The 17680-nt window shown below is 39.6% G+C and overlaps 2 protein-coding genes and 3 non-coding genes across 5 annotated transcripts in view; all 5 read left to right on the top strand.

Annotated features, from left to right (window-relative positions):
- Positions 1-950: 950 nt before the first annotated feature.
- rpl37 (ribosomal protein L37) lies at positions 951-6570 on the top strand. Its single transcript, XM_034079572.2, has 4 exons — positions 951-1037; positions 2316-2451; positions 3304-3388; positions 6461-6570. The coding sequence occupies exons 1-4, from the start codon at positions 1035-1037 to the stop codon at positions 6528-6530; spliced, it is 294 nt and encodes a 97-aa protein (XP_033935463.1). The 5' UTR covers positions 951-1034; the 3' UTR covers positions 6531-6570.
- Positions 2147-2225, top strand: LOC117443666 (small nucleolar RNA SNORD72). Its single transcript, XR_004551706.1, has one exon. It is a non-coding gene; the product is annotated as a small nucleolar RNA SNORD72 (small nucleolar RNA).
- On the top strand, positions 3052-3129 carry LOC117443664 (small nucleolar RNA SNORD72). Its single transcript, XR_004551704.1, has one exon. It is a non-coding gene; the product is annotated as a small nucleolar RNA SNORD72 (small nucleolar RNA).
- LOC117443665 (small nucleolar RNA SNORD72) lies at positions 5646-5723 on the top strand. The gene has a single exon (XR_004551705.1). It is a non-coding gene; the product is annotated as a small nucleolar RNA SNORD72 (small nucleolar RNA).
- A 762-nt stretch (positions 6571-7332) lies between the features above and the next one.
- Positions 7333-17680, top strand: part of LOC117443661 (prostaglandin G/H synthase 1-like) — a gene marked incomplete at its 3' end in the record, with an annotated part of 40861 nt that continues 30513 nt past the window's right edge. The window contains exons 1-4 of the mRNA XM_034079571.2: positions 7333-7381; positions 8468-8626; positions 16585-16955; positions 17031-17117. Coding sequence (XP_033935462.1) covers positions 16949-16955; positions 17031-17117 — 94 coding nt within the window. The remainder of the gene's footprint in view (positions 7382-8467; positions 8627-16584; positions 16956-17030; positions 17118-17680) is intronic.

A 17680-nucleotide genomic window follows, 5' to 3' on the forward strand; every position in this document is an offset into this window, starting at 1 on the left:
AAATTCTTAGTTACGCCAGTGTAGAGTAGCTAAGACAGGACTAATGTGTTCCCTCCTTTTGGTATTCGTTAGTAGTCTAGCTGCATGTTCTGCCCTACAGCTCCTCCTGCAGGGCAGAATATCTCCAAAGGGAAATACACAAGAGGGTTCAACACAAGGGATAGTTTGTAGAGTGAACCAGATACCCTGCTCGTGTCTGCCCTTTATCCACGGTTTGATTCTGTATTGACTTGTTATCATGAGTGTGAATTAATTAACCTGCTGGAATAAAACGTTATTGGTTCCTACTGACCCTTGCTTCCTCGTATTGTGTGTGTATACATGATATAGTAAATTCAAGATGCATAAGGCCGACAAAACAAGTATGCTGATCCTAAGCTAGAGTTTTTTGTGTGTAAATGTTTATTGTAATTAAACACACATTTTCCATGGCTTCCACTTTGTGAGTGCGCTGCAAATGATCAATGGTCTTTTATAACATATATGGGTTTTAAGTATCTGTTTTTATTTTGTGTCAAAATTATGATTGCATTTCTATATTAGGCGTTTGGCTAGGTTTAATTTTGGAAATATTTTTATAAACAACACGGCAGGTTGAACACAATGTAGAAATCCACATAGTAGGCTACATGAAATCAATGAAACAACACACTAGACAATATATTAAATTAGTTTAACCAAACATATAAATAGTATTCTCTACTAACTGTATTTTTATTCTTCATTGAAAAACTAACAAATTACCAAAAAAAACGTCAGCAACATAAAATTAAACCAAGAAATAATGCATTATTCGTTGTTATTTTATGAGTTTGTTGTTCAGTCAGTGTTTGTAACGTTGAGAATATGCATAAGTTAGAGTTATTTGACTTAAATAATTTCGATTTGATTGAAAGAAAAAAAAAAATCTGATGTGTTTTTATTCTTTAACTACGGGGGACACATTTCAGTGTACCACAGGAAGCAGCGCGGAGTGGATTTCAAGGGGCACACTCGCCCCTTCCGGTCTCTTTTCCCTTAGCCACCGGACGAAAATGGTAAGCAGCAACGCTGGCGGAGAGAAATCTCCAAACATCTAAGTAATGTTTCATTTATCCGACACGAACTGTTGCTGTTTCCATGTCGGATAATCATCTTTACCGTTTGGGTGAAATATTTTCGAGATGAAAGTTGATTTTAATAAAAAAATAACATTGTTCCTGTTGCTAGGAAGTCAGTGATCAGATGCTACTGTTAGCATTGAGGATCGTAAGCAAAACGGGCCTAAATTAACCGGTAAAAAATCACCACTTAACGTTGAAAGTACTCTTAAATAATCCTGTTATACCCGCCAAGTTACTACAGATAAATTACGTTATTGTTGGTGTTGGGCTTTAGCAAGGTACAATGCTTACTAGCTTGTCCATAGCCGTTAGCATAACTAGCTTTAAGTGTGCTTCCTCAGAGTGTACACACTGAAGGCATGAAACTGGCTTTTTTTTTGTAGCTTAAAACTGAAAATTGGACTTCCTTTTTGTGCCTTATAATATGTAAACAAGAATTGGTCACACCTGTACAATGTAAGGAAGTTCAATGCTTCACCTCTGCTATACTTCTTTCATTCAAAGTTGAGCACGAGTTCTTGTTTGTATTTTTCGAAACCGATGCACTTTTTAGGGTTGTACTGCTTTTATATTGATGTTTTTATATCTTATGTATGTGCATGAGGTGCATGTTGAAACGCCACAATATAATGTAGTCGGTAAAACACCATCAGAACATAGAGTTAGACAGAATGATGCCTTTTTGGGGCTTTGTATTTTAAAACATAATGCACATGTTTTTTACTTTACGGTTTTATATTGAGGCGTTTCTGTGTTCCTACTTGTGTACATGAGGTGGCAGAACACCCCACTATAATGTAGTCAGTGTAACAACTCTACTTTCGACTCAATGTTGACATAATTGGCTTAAAACCTAACAACTAGTGTTAACAATAGGCATCTTGAAAGTACACTTAATAGAATAGAATTCCTTTATTGTCATCGCACCAGGTAGCTCTAATGGCTTCTACTACAGGTGTACTTAATGTGTCCACTGAGTGTATGTTTGAGCACAGATCCATATTGCATCCCTTACGTTACATATCATGTGTGTGCTGCTCAGAGTCTTGTCTGTGATGTTCCAAACACAAATGTCTGAACATATGATTTCCTGTGATTCGTACTTCTGTTCTGAGACAAGACCACGCAGAGCTTTCTAACTCTCGATGATAGAAATCTGTGGGAATTGTTTTTCTGATTGCCTCTTTTTTATTTATTCCCACCTCCTTTTAGACGAAGGGAACTTCATCTTTCGGAAAGCGCCGGAACAAGACGCACACTTTGTGCCGTCGTTGTGGATCCAAGGCTTACCATCTGCAGAAGTCCTCCTGCGGCAAGTGTGGCTACCCTGAGAAGCGCAAGAGGAAGTGTAAGTGACCCAATGAAGGTTTTTTTTAATGCTATTGAATACTCTGCAGATCATGTCAAAAAATTACCATCACAACTTCCATAGAATATATATTTTATTGTCATCATGCGAAGTACAACGACATTTCTTTGGCAACTCTCACTGCAGTAAAAAAATAGACACTAATATATAAGTGGTAAAAGCAGAGGTGGTGGCGAAGACAGTGCAACGAGATAAAATTCAATGTGCATATTGACAGTCTAAACACGTGTCTTTCTAACGGTGTTCTTAACGGGTTAAAGTAATATCTTTTGTTCTGCACTTGTCCCGAATACCCAACCTGATTTTATGACGAACAAAAGTAGAAAATGCTCTCAAAAGATGCCGGAGTCGGATAATTAGAATTGTTCCACTTGTGTTTGAAGTAAAACGTGAGCCGAGTTTCACGATAATTGCCTTTTTTAAAAGCTTATAATTTAGGCGTATTTATCGAAAGCATTGCAAGTGCGCCGTTGAATCTGTAATGGACAGGAAAACACCATTTCTTAGATATATCCAGTCGGTGAATCGTAGCAGGGAAACCGACTCGGTTAGTCGTCTCGTTGTGAGACGCGTCGATGCTGCTTGCCGATGATGCTGAAAAATAAATGTCTGAACAATTGATTCAAAATGATATCAGTGATTTCTCTGAGGCAAGCATCCTTGATGAAGCGCAGAACTGTCCTCCCATCATGCAACACGAGAGTAGAAATATATATCAAGGCGTTCAGGTGCTCGTTAGCTGGGACACTTCAGAGCATCTGGTCCATCTGGTCCTTTGAAAAAGGACAATTTTCTGGTTCAACCGGATTTATTTTTGTTTTTGTTTTGCAGACAACTGGAGCGCTAAGGCCAAGAGGAGGAACACCACTGGAACCGGCCGCCTGAGACATCTGAAGGTCGTCTACCGCAGATTCAGGTACGATTTAAGATGTGATGTTCACACAACACGGAGCAGGGCTTTAGTTCAGACTTTTTATTGCGACGCATTCATTTAGAAGATAACCACACGTGCTGCTTTTCCGTATACATGTGTGAGAGAAGTACTTTTTAAAATAAATGAAATGGGAAGATAGACACGGGTGTGATACTTTTAGTTGTTAAACATCGCCTACGAGAGATCCTAGTCTTCTCAAATTGAGGCGAAGTCCCTCCCTTTCCGGGGACCATATTTCGGAAAAAGTATCACTCCAAGTCTGCGTGTTGAGAGCTGCACACACACAAGGGGAGTGAGTCGGTTCCTGAGAGCCAGCATGCGGGACCGGGACTCTGGGACTTGTAGTCTTTCTAGTTGCGTATTTTTCATCGTCTTATATTTCAACAGTTTTACGACAAACTGACTTCTTTGACATGGAAATTATTTGTTAAAATCGCCGAACATCATATGTGTAATTCGTGGCACAATTCAAACGGGATCGAGAGATAATCTTTCTCTCCATCGACTTCAATACATACTTTTTCCGAAATAAAGTCCCATGGGGCGGAAGTAGATGGGCGGGACTTCGCCTCTATAGAGAACTTTCTACATGCGTTTCTGGTGATGCCTTACTCCCATGAGAGGTTTTCCCACTTGGTCTTTAATGTATGAAAAGTGTCAGTAATGTAAACGATGTAATGTCGTCCGAACACCACAGGGAACGCGTGTTTGCTTGATCTCACTCGTACATCTGTGAGACACGATAAACCAGGGGGGTCGAACTCAATTCCATTTCGGGCCACATCAGCATTAAGGTCGCACTCAAAGGGCCGGTTGTAACTTCAAGACTATATAAAAAATAATGTATTATATGACATTATTGCCTCTGCATTGGGTTATTATCAGATGGGGTAATAAGTTCATAATTAACTAAGTCTGAAAGCAGAAGTCTAGAGCAAGTAATTGAAAGTCTCTTCAGTGAGAATGTCACAAAATGATTTAAATAGAAAAGAACATTCTGGAGAAAAAGGCCAAAAAAAAGAAGTGACAGAAAAAAAAGGCAAATTTGAGATGCATTGTGGGACATGTAGTTCATGGGCAACGTGCTTCTGTAAAGCGTATACAAAACATATGTTCTTTGCAAGCTCTTGTGGGCCACATACAATGAAGTCGCGGGCCGTATTTGGCCCCCGGGCCTTGAGTTTGACACCCCTGCGATAAACACTTTCCAAGTAATCCAGATTGTAGTTAAACATTTTTGATTTATCGACTCTTAACTACAAACATTGGATCTGCTGATGACATAATTTCAACGCGGAGCATAAGCAAGCTTCCTGCCGCTCCTCCTGCCAGGAGGAATCTGGATCATTAATATATTGATATCAGGCTGTGGTGAGAAAAGTGTTATTGACATGGCGAAGTTAACAAAATAAGGGCGTCTTTGCCAACAAATATGCGTTAAAACAAATGTTTACACCCACACACACAACGATGTCATATACACAGCTTTTCCTCCGAGGCCGTAAACATGAAGCTGGAAACGAAATATCTGGAACCGTCAACACTGCCGCGACGAGATTGCTTTATTTCCCTGGAACTGAACCTAAAGTCAACACCGAACTTTATATGAAATGTAACCGCGGTAAAATATCTGCGGAAATTAAGCTTGCCATGGTTTTTTTATTACATTGAGACGCTGATAAGATAATCCTCTGACGGCTCAATACAAAAAGGACTACATTTTATGATGTGCAATTAAAACAAAATGGTGACTTCAGTTTTCCAGAATAGAAGCCCTTCCACTTCATCTGTGGCATTACATCGCTCAAGCTTCTTATTTAGTGTTATATTTTCACTTTGTCTGTTATATTTAAAGCATATAACTCACCGACATTTCTCACTGCAGTAAAAAATAGACACTAATATATAAGAGTGGTAAAAGCACTACAAACGGGTTAAAGTAATATATTTTGTTCTGCACTTGTCCCGAATACCCAGCTTGATTTTATGACGAACAAAAGTAGAAAAATGCTCAAAAGACGCCGGAGTCGGATAATTAGAATTGTTCCACTCGTGTTTGAAGTATGTCTAAAACGTGAGCCGAGTTTCAAGATAATTTCCTTTTTTTAAAGCTTATAATTTAGGTTTATTTATCGAAAGCATTGCACGTGCGCCGTTGAATCTGTAATGGACAGAAAAACAAAAATTCTTAGATGTATCCAGTCGGTGAATCGTAGCAGGGAAACCGACGCATCGATGCTGCTTGCCGATGATGCTGAAAAATAAATGTCTGAACAATTGATTCAAAATGATATCAGTGATTTCTCTGAGGCAAGCATCCTTGATGAAGCGCAGAGCTGTCCTCCCATCATGCAACACGAGAGTAGAAATATATATCAAGCCGTTCAGGTGCTCGTTAGCTGGGACACTTCAGAGCATCTGGTCCATCGTGGTTAGCAGCTGCCTGATCTTGGTAAACCTGACTTTTATTAGTGACTTGTTTGTACTTTCTTTTAAATGCGGACTACATCAACATGTGTCCCCTCTTCTCCGTGTCTCTTCTACATCAACATGTGTCCCCTCTTCTTCACGTCTCTTCTACATCAACATGTGTCCCCTCTTCTCCGTGTCTCTCCTACATCAACACGTGTCCCCTCTTCTCCGTGTCTCTTCTACATCAACATGTGTCCCCTCTTCTCCATGTCTCTTCTACATCAACATGTGTCCCCTCTTCTCCATGTCTCTTCTACATCAACATGTGTCCCCTCTTCTTCATGTCTCTTCTACATCAACATGTGTCCCCTCTTCTTCATGTCTCTTCTACATCAACATGTGTCCCCTCTTCTTCATGTCTCTTCTACATCAACATGTGTCCCCTCTGTGGAAAGAGACTCTGAAAGTTTCCGGAACAAAGATTCTCTCTCTTTTTGATCCATTTCTATAAAAACCTGTCTGAAAATGAGCTGATCAGATTTTGGCCACTTTATGATGTCATAATGTTTTTTGGGCCATTAGCCAATCAGCAGCCACGGTAACAAGACTCCTGTGCTAAACTTGTCTCATGTCTTTCCTCAGGAATGGTTTCAGGGAAGGCACCACCCCCAAGCCCCGCCGTGCCGCAGTGGCCGCCTCCAGCTCCTCCTAAATGCACATTTTTGTTTGAATAAATGTGATGTTAAACAGTCCGTGTTGTCTTTTGCATTATTTTTGACCATTTTAGAAACACGCTTTATTCCCATTTGTGCAAATCTATAGTTTAAAAAAGTTTCCTCTGTCTACTCTAAACGATCACACCCTGAAATAAAAAACCTTTTCACAAACATGAGATTGCTTTAATGTTTGAGGGTTTGCAGTGTAATCTGAAATGTTACAGACTTCTGCCGCTGCCACTCGCAAAGATGAACAACGGCTGAATATGGTGAGGAATTCTGTTCTGTAACACAAATGGAGGAATTGAGAAAGAAATTGGGTTCAGTCGCTCTCACTCGATAAGATTTACTTCTTTGATCTCAAATTGGGATTCACGTTTTTGTGGCAGCAGCATGAAGCCAGATATCAGTTTATCATTTCCAAATATTAACTTCTTGAAACGGAAGGAAATAAACCGGCACTAGAGAGTAGAACATGACCGTGATATAAACTGTATAGAGAACCGCAGTGACGCGTCCTAAGACCCGGATGTAAACTGCTTCCGGTTCCTTCGTCAAAACGCAATGCAATCTCCATAGGATTTTGGAAAATAGCTGGAAATCAGGTCTGTGGTTGAGACACATTTAAGAGATGGATCACGTTTTGTTCAGCCGGATAATCTCCACATGTCTACCCTACTTTTATAATTTTCGAAGCATAAATCTAGTCGCAAAATGCTAACGTGCTATAAAGGAACTACAGCAGGGTCGACTTTGCGTCCTTAAAATCCCCACAATGCTTTGCGCACGGACCAATTTCAAAAACCCTCGCGGTGAATGGCTGAACCGACGCAGCACACATTTAAATGTAAGTATGTAGTGGCGTAGAACACGTGTTGGTAAATGTCTTTATTACATTTGTTTGATATCACCAAAAATGTGTTCCGTGAAAGAAAAGCAAGTTCATAATTAGATGGACATCGTGAGGGATTTACTTTCGGGAAAGTTTGAAACCGTTAGAGTGGCACACTTGTTAGCCTGTTCCATTCTTCTTTGTTTTCCGTAGCCGTGGCTTGGAAGCAGGCCCGGTTCTACGGGGGTGCATAAGGGTGCATTGCACCCTCAGTTGAGTCGTTATGCACCCTCATTTGAAAAATTAAAAGTGAAAAAAATTACATTTTGCCGACTATTACTAACAATAGTAGTAATAAGAATATAGTTGAAATAAAATACATTGTAATTGTGGTTGAATAGCATTGTCTGCTGCATTTATTTGAATAATTTAAACGGTAAGTAACGTTATTATGTCAGGTGCGCGTGACCTGTGCCGCTGCACATTCATCATCTGCAAGGTGCTGACACAGCAGTCAGTGATGGATCAGAACATGGTTAAAACAACCAGCCCTTATCGCCAGCATACACTGCATCTACTGCAGGTAATACAGTTCAGATCATGGGGACATTACGTTACTGTCGTGGACACGGAGGCGGAGCAGCCACAGCCGTCTTCGTTACCCCAAACACCACCACCCCTCGGCGGCCCGCAAGTGCCAGAGGACCTCTGCAAAACAGAGCCTGCATATATATTTAAAAAAGTACCCAACTCGCCTGTACAGTGGGGTAAGGCGCTCATTTTGCAGCTCATGGTTTCAAAACAGAGATTGGCTGGAATATTCATGTGAAAAAGATGCCATCTTCTGCTATGCATGCAGACATTTCGGTTCAATTAAGTCAGATGCCTTCACCACAACTAGCTGCAACAACTGGCGCCATGCTCTTATAGGCTACGTGATAAGGGACTGGGAAGGCATGATCAAGCAACGAGCACATAGATCCATAGATCTCTTAATGTTGCTCTCAACGTGCACCAGATTGATGGTTTTAACTTCAATATTTAAAAAAACAACTTGTTAACGTGTTGGCACTGACATAAAACAAAACTTTATCCCTACAGAAAAACCTTTGGGAGCGGGTCCCGTCTCACAGGAGGACAACAGGAAGGCCAGGAGAGCAGAAACAAGTCTAAATATTTACCAGCTGCCAAACAATACGGAGGTTTCTCATCTGTCGAGAGGACAGAGGTCGGTTTACAGAAGACTCAAACAGTGCCATGGTGAGAGAACCCAGCAGTCAGGGGGCAGAGGTACAAGTACACACACTAAAGTACCATTTTAAAGTACTTTTATGCAGAGGTGGGAAGTAGCGGAGTACAAATACTTCGTTACTGTATTTCTCAGATATATCTATCTCTCAGATCTGAGTACTTCTACTTTTACTCAAATACAAGATCTGAGTACTTCTACTTTTACTCAAATACAAGATCTGAGTACTTCTACCTTTACTCAAGCACAAGATCTGAGTACTTCTACTTTTACTAAGTACAAGATCTGAGTACTTCTACTTTAACTCAAGTACAAGATCTGAGTACTTCTACTTTTACTCAAGTACAAGATCTGAGTACTTCTACTTTTACTCAAGGACAAGATCTGAGTACTTCTACTTTTACTAAGTACAAGATCTGAATACTTCTACTTTTACTCAAGTACAAGATCTGAGTACTTCTACTTTTACTCAAATACAGGATCTGACTACTTCTACTTTTACTCAAGTACAAGATCTGAGTACTTCTACCTTTACTAAGTACAAGATCTGAGTACTTCTACTTTTACTCAAGTACAAGATCTGAGTACTTCTACTTTTACTAAGTACAAGATCTGAATACTTCTACTTTTACTCAAGTACAAGATCTGAGTACTTCTACTTTTACTCAAATACAGGATCTGACTACTTCTACTTTTACTCAAGTACAAGATCTGAGTACTTCTACTTTTACTCAAGTACAAGATCTGAGTACTTCTACTTTTACTAAGTACAATATCTGAGTACTTCTACTTTTACTCAAGTACAAGATCTGAGTACTTTTACCTTAACTCAAGTATCAGATCTGAGTACTTCTACCTTAACTCAAGTATCAGATCTGAGTACTTCTACTTTCACTCAAGTACAAGATCTGAGTACTTGTACTAAGTACAATATCTGAGTACTTCTACTTTTACTCAAGTATCAGATCTGAGTACTTCTACTTTTACTCACGTACAAGATCTGAGTACTTCTACTTTTACTCAAGTATCAGATCTGAGTACTTCTACTTTCACTCAAGTACAAGATCTGAGTACTTGTACTTTTACTCAAGTATCAGATCTGAGTACTTTTACTTTCACTCAAGTACAAGATCTGAGTACTTGTACTTGTACTAAGTACAATATCTGAGTACTTCTACCTTTACTCAAGTATCAGATCTGAGTACTTCTACCTTAACTCAAGTGTCAGATCTGAGTACTTATACCTTTACTCAAGTACAAGATCTGAGTACTTCTACTTTTACTCAAGTACAAGATCTGAGTACTTTTACCTTAACTCAAGTATCAGATCTGAGTACTTCTACCTTAACTCAAGTATCATATCTGAGTACTTCTACTTTTACTCAAGTACAAAATCTGAGTACTTCTACTTTTACTAAGTACAAGATCTGAGTACTTCTACTTTTACTCAAGTATCAGATCTGAGTACTTCTACTTTTACTCAAGTACAAGATCTGAGTACTCCTTCTTTTACTCAAGTACAAGATCTGAGTACTTATACTTTCACTAAGTACAAGATCTGAGTACTTCTTCTTTTACTCAAGTATCAGATCTGAGTACTTCTACTTTTACTCAAGCACAAGATCTGAGTACTTCTACTTTTACTCAAGTATCAGATCTGAGTACTTCTACTTTTACTCACGTACAAGATATGAGTACTTCTACCTTTACTCAAGTATCAGATCTAAGTACTTCTACCTTAACTCAAGTGTCAGATCTGAGTACTTATACCTTTACTCAAGTACAAGATCTGACTACTTCTACTTTTACTCAAGTACAAGATCTGAGTACTTCTACTTTTACTCAAGTACAAGATCTGAGTACTTCTACTTTTACTAAGTACAAGATCTGAGTACTTCTACTTTTACTCAAGTACAAAATCTGAGTACTTCTACTTTTACTAAGTACAAGATCTGAGTACTTCTACTTTTACTCAAGTATCAGATCTGAGTACTTCTACTTTTACTCAAGTACAAGATCTGAGTACTTCTACTTTTACTCAAGTATCAGATCTGAGTACTTCTACTTTCACTCAAGTACAAGATCTGAGTACTTGTACTTTTACTCACGTACAAGATATGAGTACTTCTACCTTTACTCAAGTATCAGATCTGAGTACTTCTACCTTAACTCAAGTGTCATATCTGAGTACTTATACCTTTACTCAAGTACAAGATCTGACTACTTTTACTCAAGTACAAGATCTGAGTACTTCTACTTTTACTAAGTACAAGATCTGAGTACTTCTACTTTTACTCAAGTACAAAATCTGAGTACTTCTACTTTTACTAAGTATCAGATCTGAGTACTTCTACTTTTACTCAAGTATCAGATCTGAGTACTTCTACTTTTACTCAAGTATCAGATCTGAGTACTTCTACTTTTACTCAAGTACAACATCTGAGTACTTCTAACTTTACTCAAGTATCAGATCTGAGTACTTCTACTTTTACTCAAGTATCAGATCTGAGTACTTCTACTTTCACTCAAGTACAAGATCTGAGTACTTGTACTTTTACTAAGTACAATATCTGAGTACTTTTACTCAAGTATAAGATCTGAGTACTTCTACTTTTACTCACGTACAAGATCTGAGTACTTCTACCTTTACTCAAGTATCAGATCTGAGTACTTCTACCTTAACTCAAGTATCAGATCTGAGTACTTATACCTTTACTCAAGTACAAGATCTGAGTACTTCTACTTTTACTCAAGTACAAGATCTGAGTACTTCTACTTTTACTAAGTACAAGATCTGAGTACTTCTACTTTTACTAAGTACAAGATCTGAGTACTTCTACTTTTACTCAAGTATCAGATCTGAGTACTTCTACTTTTACTCAAGTACAAAATCTGAGTACTTCTACTTTTACTAAGTACAAGATCTGAGTACTTCTACTTTTACTCAAGTATCAGATCTGAGTACTTCTACTTTTACTCAAGTATCAGATCTGAGTACTTCTTCTTTTACTCAAGTACAAGATCTGAGTACTTCTACTTTCACTAAGTACAAGATCTGAGTACTTCTACTTTTACTCAAGTACAAGATCTGAGTACTTCTACTTTCACTAAGTACAAGATCTGAGTACTTCTTCTTTTACTCAAGTATCAGATCTGAGTACTTCTACTTTTACTCAAGTACAAGATCTGAGTACTTCTACTTTTACTCAAGTATCAGATCTGAGTACTTCTACTTTTACTCAAGTATCAGATCTGAGTACTTCTACCTTAACTCAAGTATCAGATCTGAGTACTTCTACTTTTACTCAAGTATCAGATCTGAGTACTTCTTCTTTTACTCAAGTACAAGATCTGAGTACTTCTACTTTCACTAAGTACACGATCTGAGTACTTCTACTTTTACTCAAGTACAAGATCTGAGTACTTCTACTTTTACTCAAGTATCAGATCTGAGTTCTTCTACTTTTACTCAAGTACAAGATCTGAGTACTTCTACTTTTACTCAAGTACAAGATCTGAGTACTTCTCTCCTCTGAAATGTCCCCACAGCTTTATTGCGGTGGATGTGACAGAACTTGATTCTCAGCGTCTCACTGCAGAGAGATGCTTTCACTGATACTAAGCTCTCATGCTCTTCTGCTGGTACCGCCTGCGGGTTTCTCCGCTGCCCGTTTGCCCGCAGCGTGTACGCAATCTCTCGTGAGCTATCAGTAGAGCATTCATTTACGCAATCTCTGAGAGTTATTCCCTGTTTGTGGTTAGGCTCTGTTCCCAGCCTGTGTGACGAAGCATCAGGACAGATGCTTTAAAGGTGGAGAATCCACATGTGTCCCCTCTTCTCCATGTCTCTTCTACATCAACATGTGTCCCCTCTTCTCCATGTCTCTTCTACATCAACATGTGTCCCCTCTTCTCCATGTCTCTTCTACATCAACATGTGTCCCCTCTTCTCCATGTCTCTTCTACATCAACATGTGTCCCCTCTTCTCCATGTCTCTTCTACATCAACATGTGTCCCCTCTTCTCCATGTCTCTTCTACATCAACATGTGTCCCCTCTTCTCCATGTCTCTTCTACATCAACATGTGTCCCCTCTTCTTCATGTCTCTTCTACATCAACATGTGTCCCCTCTTCTCCATGTCTCTTCTACATCAACATGTGTCCCCTCTTCTTCATGTCTCTTCTACATCAACATGTGTCCCCTCTTCTCCATGTCTCTTCTTCATCAACATGTGTCCCCTCTTCTCCATGTCTCTTCTACATCAACATGTGTCCCCTCTTCTTCATGTCTCTTCTACATCAACATGTGTCCCCTCTTCTTCGTGTCTCTTCTACATCAACATGTGTCCCCTCTTCTTCGTGTCTCTTCTACATCAACATGTGTCCCCTCTTCTTCGTGTCTCTTCTACATCAACCTGTGTCCCCTCTTCTCCATGTCTCTTCTACATCAACATGTGTCCCCTCTTCTTCATGTCTCTTCCACATCAACATGTGTCCCCTCTTCTTCATGTCTCTTCTACATCAACATGTGTCCCCTCTTCTTCATGTCTCTTCTACATCAACACGTGTCCCCTCTTCTCCACGTCTCTTCTACATCAACACGTGTCCCCTCTTCTTCATGTCTCTTCTACATCAACATGTGTCCCCTCTTCTTCATGTCTCTTCTACATCAACATGTGTCCCCTCTTCTTCATGTCTCTTCTACATCAACATGTGTCCCCTCTTCTCCATGTCTCTTCTTCATCAACATGTGTCCCCTCTTCTCCATGTCTCTTCTACATCAACATGTGTCCCCTCTTCTTCATGTCTCTTCTACATCAACATGTGTCCCCTCTTCTTCGTGTCTCTTCTACATCAACATGTGTCCCCTCTTCTTCGTGTCTCTTCTACATCAACATGTGTCCCCTCTTCTTCGTGTCTCTTCTACATCAACCTGTGTCCCCTCTTCTCCATGTCTCTTCTACATCAACATGTGTCCCCTCTTCTTCATGTCTCTTCCACATCAACATGTGTCCCCTCTTCTTCATGTCTCTTCCACATCAACATGTGTCCCCTCTTCTTCATGTCTCTTCTACATCAACATGTGTCCCCTCTTCTTCACGTCTCTTCTTCATCAACATGTGTCCCCTCTTCTCCATGTCTCTTCTACATCAACATGTGTCCCCTCTTCTTCCTGTCTCTTCTACATCAACATGTGTCCCCTCTTCTTCACGTCTCTTCTACATCAACATGTGTCCCCTCTTCTCCATGTCTCTTCTACATCAACATGTGTCCCCTCTTCTTCACGTCTCTTCTACATCAACATGTGTCCCCTCTTCTTCACGTCTCTTCTACATCAACATGTGTCCCCTCTTCTCCATGTCTCTTCTACATCAACATGTGTCCCCTCTTCTTCATGTCTCTTCTACATCAACATGTGTCCCCTCTTCTTCGTGTCTCTTCTACATCAACATGTGTCCCCTCTTCTTCATGTCTCTTCTACATCAACATGTGTCCCCTCTTCTTCATGTCTCTTCTACATCAACATGTGTCCCCTCTTCCTCATGTCTCTTCTACATCAACATGTGTCCCCTCTTCTCCATGTCTCTTCTACATCAACATGTGTCCCCTCTTCTCCGTGTCTCTTCTACATCAACATGTGTCCCCTCTTCTTCGTGTCTCTTCTACATCAACATGTGTCCCCTCTTCTTCGTGTCTCTTCTACATCAACATGTGTCCCCTCTTCTTCATGTCTCTTCTACATCAACATGTGTCCCCTCTTCTTCATGTCTCTTCTACATCAACATGTGTCCCCTCTTCTCCATGTCTCTTCTACATCAACATGTGTCCCCTCTTCTTCATGTCTCTTCTACATCAACATGTGTCCCCTCTTCTTCATGTCTCTTCTACATCAACATGTGTCCCCTCTTCTTCATGTCTCTTCTACATCACATGTGTCCCCTCTTCTTCATGTCTCTTCTACATCAACATGTGTCCCCTCTGTGGAAAGAGACTCTGAAAGTTTCAGGAACAAAGATTTTCTCTCTTTTTGATCCATTTCTATAAAAACCTGTCTGAAAATGAGCTGATCAGATTTTGGCCACTTTATGATGTCATAACGATGTGTTGTCTTGGTAACCATTAGCCAATCAGCAACAAGGTAACCCCCTTGGTACAGTTTTTATTATCAGTAGCTGGTTTGTTATCAAACAGGTTTTTACATACAAGGAAATGCATTGGTGTAGTTGTGTGTAGTAGTTTCAACATACGTAGTAAGAGAAATTCAAAATAAAATAAAGGCAAAATCAATAAAATAAGATATGAAGTGAAACAATACAAATATTTAAAAAAAATATAAAAAATAATTTTCAATAATTAGATTTCAAATATATTTAAAAATATGTACAAGAAAGATAAATATGTAGCTGAAAGAAAACAATAAAGTATAATATGATCAAATATCAGTCATTCAAAATGAATATTCACAAGAGTCCTAAAAATGGTGGAAAATAAACAAAATACGATTAAAATATATTCACATAAAAGGCATAAAAATACAACAAAATACGATTAAAATATGTTTAAATTCACATAAAAGGCATAAAAATACAACAAAATACGATTAAAATATGTTTAAATTCACATAAAAGTCATCAAAATACAATTAAAATATGTTTAAATTCACAAAAAAGGCATAAAAATACAACAAAATACGATTAAAATATGTTTAAATTCACATAAAAGTCATCAAAATACAATTAAAATATGTTTAAATTCACATAAAAGGCATAAAAATACAACAAAATACAATTAAAATATGTTTAAATTCACAAAAAAGGCATCAAAATACGATTAAAATATGTTTAAATTCACAAAAAAGGCATACAAATTGAGGAAAATACGATTAAAATATGTTTAAATTCATATCAAAGGCATAAAAATACAAAAAAATATGTTTGAATTCACAAAAAAGGCATAGAAATTGTGGAAAATAAACAAAATACGATTAAAATATGTTTAAATTCACAAAAATAAATGTTCTTCTAAAAATAAAATTAAGAAGAGTTTGAATAACAGCGATAAAGATATAGAATATGTGAATTCAAATGGAAGGAGCTTCGCAGGTGCCATCAGGACCTTTCAAAAAGTCCCCTCATTGAAAACATCAGGAGTGTTTACACTTTACAGCATCGACCTTTCCGACGGAGTTTACAGTCCGTTTTAACGACTGTGGGAAACACGCGAAGCGGAGGCGCAGCTGTTTCTCATAACCCTAACTCGCTGTACCAGGAACTATGAAACTACATGAATAATTGAACACTATTTCCCTCCGTGCTTTCCCCTCTTCTTTCTTCCTGGAGGCCGAAACAGAAGACTTGTGTTGTCCGCTGGGAAACAGGCGCATTTGAATGTGTTTACATGCCATGTTCACCCGGGTTGTTATCATAAGGGACGAGGTGTGTGTTCGGTGTCTCTTATCACTCATCTCTGTGGGTTTGTGTCTCTTTGGGTCGTTTTTCCTTTTCCAGTTGTCCTGATTCTTCTTGTTGATTTGTTCAGCTGTTGTGCGTCTCGTTGAGTCTTTGCCGTCTTACTTCGTCTGTTGTGCTCCTTTTCTGGTTGTTTTGCCCGTTGTTTAGTTAATGGTGATTATCTTTGTGTCGTGCTTCTCCTCCATGGACTGTTTTGGTCACTTTGTCGTCCATTTATTTCTCCTTGCTGTCATTGTGTGTCTCCTGGTGCTCCTGTCTTTGTTTCTCTTGCCCCTTGTCCTTGTCACCGTGAGTCTCTTCCGGTGACGCTTTGCAGAGGAAAGCCGGTGGGTCTTTTAAAAGTCTCAACTAGTCAGGAATCAGAGGAGGAAACATGGACATAGGTTAGAAGCATGCAGTGAGGGTCTTTGCACCAGCAGAGGGAGACGAGGAAGTGAAGCCTCTGGTGAAGAAGCTGGCTGACAATTGCCCCACTTTCTCCTTTTCGGTGGATCAGACAGCAGGTGAAGAGCAGTGCGGCTGCAGAAACACACACGGACGGACACACACACACACACACAGACACACACACACACACACACACACAGACACACACAGACAGACACACACACAGACAAACACACACAGACAGACGGACAGACGGACAGACAGACAGACAGACACACAGACACACACAGACGGACACACAGACGGACACACAGACACACACAGACACAGACGGACACACAGACGGACAGACGGACGGACAGGAGGAGAACCTGTTGGATTTCTGTCTCTCCTCATCCCGCCTCCCTGGATTTACACTTTTCCCTTCACTTGCATGCGTTGGAGTGACATCCTCCTGACCGACGGCTGCTGCAATGAGATGTAAGTAACTTCGGCTGCAGTTGTATTCCTTACTTGTCCTCTTCCCTACACACTAAACACTGCTTTCTGTTGCAGCCTCTGTCCTGGGATCCGTGTGTGTTCTGCTCTTGATGTTGAGGCAGCATAAATGCCGGGGTGACGATGAGGTTACCTCCAACTCAGGTGGGTGATTTCACCTCTGTTAATCTGTGTTAACGTTCTGCTTTCAAAGCTGCAGGAAACGTTTGAACGGAGGGACCCTGCATGCCTGCGGTTTTATCAGGGCTTGCTGTGAACACGGGGTTAAGCTGCGAGACATTCCCAAACCCCTGATAACAAAGACAGGCTGTGGCAAGTCTGCTTCTGCCGCTCCGAAAACAAACAGCAAGTGGAACAACAGGCTCTGAGGAAAGATGGTTTATTTAGCTTCTTTGTTGGCACACTGTGTGCTTCGTATATACAAACAGGAAAAAGGCATTATGGATGTTTTGCTGATGCATGTGGACTTGTTGCAGGATTCAAATCTCCATCCCAGTCTGAAGAACGTCCAGGGAGATGCGTTAGAGTTTGTATTCAGTCCGAAACACCACGATATGTAGTTTAGTATGACATAAAACAGAGAGAAAGTAGGACAAGTGCCTTTTTGCATTAACATAAAACTATAACAATGCATGAGATATCAAAACGTATCAGTTCTCGATAAGTCATTTTCAAATTTAAAAAAAAAAAAGCCTGCATTCCTCGCA

The sequence above is a fragment of the Pseudochaenichthys georgianus genome, unplaced genomic scaffold (genome assembly GCF_902827115.2).
Source record: "Pseudochaenichthys georgianus unplaced genomic scaffold, fPseGeo1.2 scaffold_653_arrow_ctg1, whole genome shotgun sequence".
Classification (NCBI taxonomy): domain Eukaryota; kingdom Metazoa; phylum Chordata; class Actinopteri; order Perciformes; family Channichthyidae; genus Pseudochaenichthys; species Pseudochaenichthys georgianus.

Coding starts and splice junctions, on each gene's coding strand:
- rpl37 (XM_034079572.2), top strand. Junction 2,452..3,303: donor TGAGAAGCGCAAGAGGAAGT/GTAAGTGACCCA, acceptor TTTGTTTTGCAG/ACAACTGGAGCGCTAAGGCC. Junction 3,389..6,460: donor GTCGTCTACCGCAGATTCAG/GTACGATTTAAG, acceptor GTCTTTCCTCAG/GAATGGTTTCAGGGAAGGCA.